Raw genomic sequence first — 5,993 nt, forward strand, 5'->3', positions numbered from 1 at the left:
AATAACCGTTCCTTTTTCCCCTATAGGCCTCCGTGCTTCACCATGCAAGCTTCGACCGGCTTAGGCACGAAGTGGGCCGACTCAAGGAGGAGCTCAAAAGTAAGAGTCAGGAGGTGGACGAGCTCATGAATCTATATGAGAAGAAGTTGCAATATATCTCGTCTCTCCCTAATCTTTCTATCCTTAAATCGGACTCGAAAAGAAGCTGCCGAGGCCAAACGGGAACGTGACCAGTTGGCAGAGAAGATAAAGGCTTTCGAAGTTTACGATAAATCTTTAATAGCCGATGTTAATGCCTTTGCTTCTCAGGCTCGGGCTTATGTTAGCCAGATTGATCAACTCCGGGCAGAGCTTGATGGGATCAAGCCCGAGTTTGATGCCCTTCGCGAAATGACCATCGGTGCTGTGGCCGAACGTGATGTTCTCCGGGAGAAACTTCGAGCGTCGGTGGAACAAATGAACGGCCTTAGCTGATCACTTGCTGCGGCCGAAGTGGAACGGGATCGATTGAACCGGGTCATCACCGATCTGGTGTGGACTTATCAGATCTGATCGAGGAAGCCAAGAAGCTTGAAGCGGAAGCAAAGGCTGCGTTCGACCCTGAGGATTCGGATATCGACCTCGAGTCAGCCGATGAAGAGGCCGAGGGGTCAGATGAAGATTAGGTTCGGGGCCTTGTGTCCCTTCTTTTGTTTTCACACCTTTGTTTTGAGGCCACTATTCCAAGCCTTTATAAATCTACTTTATGTATGTATGAATCAAAGTTTGTATTTGATATTTGCAAAGTACTCCTCGGTTCAATGTTTGTTCGGTTTATGCCTTCATTATAATTTTCCATATTGTTTCGGCCAAGATAAAATTCAAATCGCAACGGTCCATGATTGGGTTTTAGTTCGTGTTATCGTTAGTCGTTGCTTTATTCATAATTTACAAGACAAACCCGATCATGATAATTTTTCGTTTTTAGACCGTGGTCTTTAACCGTTTTAGGTCGCAGCTTTCGAGTTTGCATATGTTTTTTAGACCATAGTCTTTAACTGTTTACGCCATAGTTTATACCGTAGTATTTAACTGTTATGCCATAGTTTTTCGGTATTTGGCAACATCGGATCCTTTTGATCGAAGTAAGTTTTTTATTGAAAAAATCGGCCAGAGATGCATTCGCAATTGTTGCCACGGCAAGAACAAACTAAGTGGACACGATTCAATCGATCGTTTGGTCCTTACATCTGATCCTATTGTTCAGGCCTTGGCTTTTACATAGTTATCATTGAACTCATGGTATAATAGTCCCCTAGTATTCGAGTCCAAAGTATGAGGGCTCGGGTACTATTAACCCGGTATGTGCAGTCCCCGGTCTCCGGTCTTTGATCGATATGCTCTATATGTGTAGCACGCTGTTCGGAGCTGCCTCATTAAAAACCTTGCCGAAAACCCACTTCGGGACAAAACGGTCGAAGGGAAAAAAAGTCCAGCACGTGCTTTCAGTCCTAAGTCCATGACTTCTGAGTATCCGCTGTGTTGTTTCGTTGTCCCTCGGGATGTATCCCTACATGGTTAGATCGAGAGAGAAGAAAGCAAAAAAAAAGTTATTCGTACCTTTAACAGTAATATCGTTTTAGGTATGCTACATTCCAGTTGTTTTTCAGCTGTTGTCCGTCTTCATTCTTGAGCTGATAAGAACCCTTTCCGGTTATTCCAGTGACTCAGTATGGTCCTTCCCAATTCGAGGCTAGTTTCCCTTCATGAGGGTTCTTCGTATGAAGTGTGACCTTCCTTAGTACCAAGTCCGCAATTTTAAAATGTCTTAGGTTGGTCCTCCGGTTATAATACCTTTTCAACCTCTGTTTTTGTGCGGCTATCCGGATATGAGCAACTTCCCTTCTTTCGTCCACGAGATCCAGATTGACGGACATTGCTTCATGGTTCGAGTTCTCAGTGGCATAACGGAATCTTAAGCTTGGCTCACCAACCTCGACGGGTATCAGGGCCTCGGCTCCGTATACAAGGGAAAATAGAGTCTCCCCGGTGCTTGATCTTACCGTTGTGCGGTAGGCCCATAAAACCTCGGGCAGAACCTCCTTCCATCGACGCTTGGAACCAGCCAGTCTCTTCTTTAAATTCTGTAATATGGTTTTATTAGTAGACTCGGCCTGGCCATTCGCGCTCGGATGGTACGAGGTTGATAAGATTTTCTTGATTTTGTATTCTTCGAAAAACTTGCTGATCTTGCTACCTATGAACTGCTTCCCGTTATTACACGCGATCTCAGCTGGTACCCCAGAATCGACAGATTATATGGTCGTAAATGAAATCATTGACCTCTTTTTCCCTGACTTTCTCGAGTGCCTGTGCTTCGACCCATTTAGAGAAATAATCGATCATAAATAAAATAAATTACGTCTTACCTGGGGCCCATGGCAAAGGTCCCACTATATCTATGCCCCATTTCATGAATGGCCATGGTGAGAAGACCGGATGGAGTTCTTCCTCGGGTTGATGTATTGGTTCCTTTGGCATTTGTTACATTTTCGAATGAAGGTTTTGGCGTCCTCCTCCATCTCGTTCCAGTAGTATCCTGCTCTGATTAGCTTGCGGACCAATGAATTAGCTCCCGAATGGTTTCTAAAAGTGCCCTCGTGAACTTCCCTCATAACATAGTCGGTTTCCCCTGGTCCTAGACATCTCGCTAAAGGGCCTTGGAATGACCTTTGGTACAACTGGCCATCGGCCAAACAAAATCTAGCCGCCTTGGTTCGGAGGGCCCTTGATTCCTTGGCATCGGATGGTTGCTTTCCTGTTTGGAGATAGTCTATGTATTTGTTCCTCCAATCCTAAGTGAGGATGGTCGAGTTTATCTCGGCGTGGCCGGTCTCTATGACTAATTTTGTCAACTGTGCCACAGCTCCGGATGTGAACCCTTCTGATTCGACCGAGGATCCCAGATTTTCCAGGGCATTCGCTTCATTATTTTGATCCCGGGGTACGTGTTCCAAAGTCCACTCCTTGAACCGGCGAAGGACAGCCTGCAACTTCTCTTGATATCTCCGCATTCTGTCATCTTTGATTTCGAAGGTTCCGTTCGTTTGGTTGACCACCAAGAGAGAATCGCACTTGGCCTCTATGATCTCGGCTCCCAAGCTTTTAGCCAGATCTAAACCTGCAATAATAGACTCATACTCGGCTTTGTTGTTAGTTAAATTAGCAGACCTAATAGATTGTCTTATTATGTCACCTGAGGGAGGTTTGAGAACGATCCCTAACCCGGACCCTTTCACATTAGACGCACCATCCGTGTAAAGGGTCCAGACTCCCGTGCTAGTCCCCGAGGAAAGAAGCATCTCCTTGTCGACCTCGGGGATCATGGCCGGTGCAAAATCAGCCACGAAATCCACCAATATTTGGGATTTGATTGCAGTTCGGGGTTTGTATTCAACATCATACCCGCTAATCTCCACAGCCCACTTTGCTAGTCGGCCTGAGAGTTCGGGTTTATGCATGGCGTTCCTTAGGGGGTACGACGTTACGACACATATGGGATGACACTGAAAGTAAGGTTTTAATTTTCTAGATGCACTTAATAGAGCCAAAGCGAGTTTTTCCAAATGTGGGTACCTTGTTTCGGCGTCACCGAGGGTTCTACTGACATAGTAAACTGGGTATTGCGTACCTTTCTCATCTCGAACCAGGACACCGCTCACCGCCAGGTATAGATACAACTGCTCGTTCTCTTTTGGTGTGTGGAGTAGAGGTGGACTTGATAAGTATCTTTTGAGTTCCGCCAAGGCCGTCTGACATTCGGGGGTCCATGCAAAGTCAATCTTTTTCTTGAGCAACGAGAAGAAACGGTGACTCTTATCCAAGGATCTGGAGATGAATCGGCTCAGGGCAGCTATCTGTCCCGTTAATCTCTGTACCCCTTTAATGTGGTTTATCATGGTGATATCTTCGATTGCCTTTATCTTATCCGGGTTGATTTCGATTCCCCGATTTGATACCATGAATCCAAGAAACTTGCCCGATCCGACTCCGAAGGCACATTTTTCCGGGTTCAGCTTCATGTTGTACTTTCTTAATATGCTGAAAGTTTCCTGCAAAAATTTCAAATGGTCCTTTGCTCGCAAGGACTTAACGACCATGTCATCTATATAAACTTCCATGGATCTCCTTATTTAGTGTTCAAACATTCGGTTAACTAAACGCTGATAGGTAGCACCGACATTTTTTTAAGCCGAAAGGCATTACATTATAACAATATGTGCCAAACCTAGTTATAAATGAGGTTTTTTCTCGATCCTCCGGGTCCATTTGTATTTGGTTGTACCCGGAATATGCATCGAGGAAACTCAGCATGTCATGACCCGCGGTAGCGTCGATCATGCCATCGATGCTGGGCAAAGGAAAGGAATCCTTCGGGCAGGCTTTGTTTAAATCTATATAATCTACGCACATTCTAAACTTATTCCCCTTTTTAGGCACTACCACAACGTTAGCTAACCAATCTGGGTATTTTACCTCTCAAATGGACCCTATATTAAGGAGCTTGGTTACCTCGTCCTTGACGAATGCATGCTTCACCTCGGGTTGTGGCCTTCGCTTTTGTTTGACCGAGGGAAAACTTGGATCCAAGCTCAACTTGTGTGTCGTCACGTCCGGTGGAATACCTGTCATGTCTAAATGGGACCAAGCAAAGCAATCTGCGTTAATTTTAAGAAACTCAATAAATTCTTTCCTGAGCTCGGGAGTTAATCCCGTGCCCAGGTATCCCTTCTTTTCTGGTAGATGGACAAACAGTGTGACTTGCACGAGTTCTTCAACGATGGCCTTAGTGGCGTCAGAATCATCGGGCACCACAAAGGTTCTCGGTATTCCGAATTTTAACTCTTCGTCTAACGTGTCTCCGTTCCGATCTTCCGAAGATTCTGGGATCGGGATCTGTGATTGCTATTTGGAATTCTTCCCTTCACTCCGATCTGGCGCCTTTATAGTCTTAACAGATTCTTTAACTGCGAACATTTCTTTTGCGGCCTGCTGTTCACCATGAACGGTTTTGATACCTTCTGGAGTCGGGAATTTCAATACATGATGTATAGTCGAGGGAACCGCTCTTACGAGGTGAATCCACGGTTTGCCCAGCAATGCATTGTATCCCATATCTCCCTCTGTCACATAAAATTTCGTCTGCTGCGTAGTTCCTGCCATACTGATCGGTATAGTGATCTCACCCTTCGTCGTTTCGCATGCCATGTTGAATCCATTGAGGACCCATATAGGCGGCACGATCTGGTCTAGTAGTCCCAGCTGTTCGATGACTCTCCATCGGATGATATTAGCCGAGCTACCTAGATCAATCAGCACACGTTTAATTCTAAACTTATTGACAAGGACAGATATTACAAATGTGTCATTATGCGGTTGAGCGATGCCTTCCATGTCCTCGTCATCAAACGTGATGGGGCCATCGGGGTCATCGTTTCGAATAAGATTTTCCCTCGTTATGGAAATTTTTGTGCGCTTCATAACCGGTCCAATGGGAACGTCAGTTCCTCCCATGATCATGTGTATCACCTGCTAGGGCTCTTCCGACCTATCCTGCTTGTTGGAATCCAGGTTTTTAAAATGGGTTTTTGCTCATTCACTTAGGAATTCTCGAAGATGACCCAAATTGAACAGACGGACGACCTCCTCTCTCAGCTGTCGATAATCCTCGGTTCGATGGCCGTGAGTATGATGATACTTACAAATAATACTTTTATCCCGCTTCTCCAAGTCGGATAGGATTGGCCTCGGATGCCTTGTTTCTTTGTTTCGATAACGGCTGCCGCTAAGGTTGCTACATCGACGCAAAACTTATACTCGGATATCCTTGGAGTTTCTCTGTTTCCCGAAGCTCTATCGACAACATTTCTTTTTACCAAACCATGGTTATTTTGGCCTCGATCATTCCTTCGATCGTTTCTCCTATCATTCTTGCCCGATTCGCTGTTACACCC

At 45.3% G+C, this 5,993-nt stretch overlaps 1 protein-coding gene across 1 annotated transcript; it reads right to left on the bottom strand.

The window, feature by feature from the left end:
- Nucleotides 1–4,944: 4,944 nt before the first annotated feature.
- LOC132613113 (uncharacterized) lies at nt 4,945–5,553 on the bottom strand. Its single transcript, XM_060327165.1, has one exon. It carries the CDS (start codon nt 5,551–5,553, stop codon nt 4,945–4,947), a length of 609 nt encoding a protein of 202 aa, XP_060183148.1.
- Between the last annotated feature and the right edge of the window lie 440 nt (nt 5,554–5,993).

The sequence above is a fragment of the Lycium barbarum genome, chromosome 10, assembly GCF_019175385.1.
Source record: "Lycium barbarum isolate Lr01 chromosome 10, ASM1917538v2, whole genome shotgun sequence".
Taxonomy (NCBI): Eukaryota; Viridiplantae; Streptophyta; class Magnoliopsida; order Solanales; family Solanaceae; genus Lycium; species Lycium barbarum.

Coding starts and splice junctions, on each gene's coding strand:
- LOC132613113 (XM_060327165.1), bottom strand. CDS start 5,553: ATGGGAGGAACTGACGTTCCCATTGGACCGGTTATGAAGCGCACAAAA.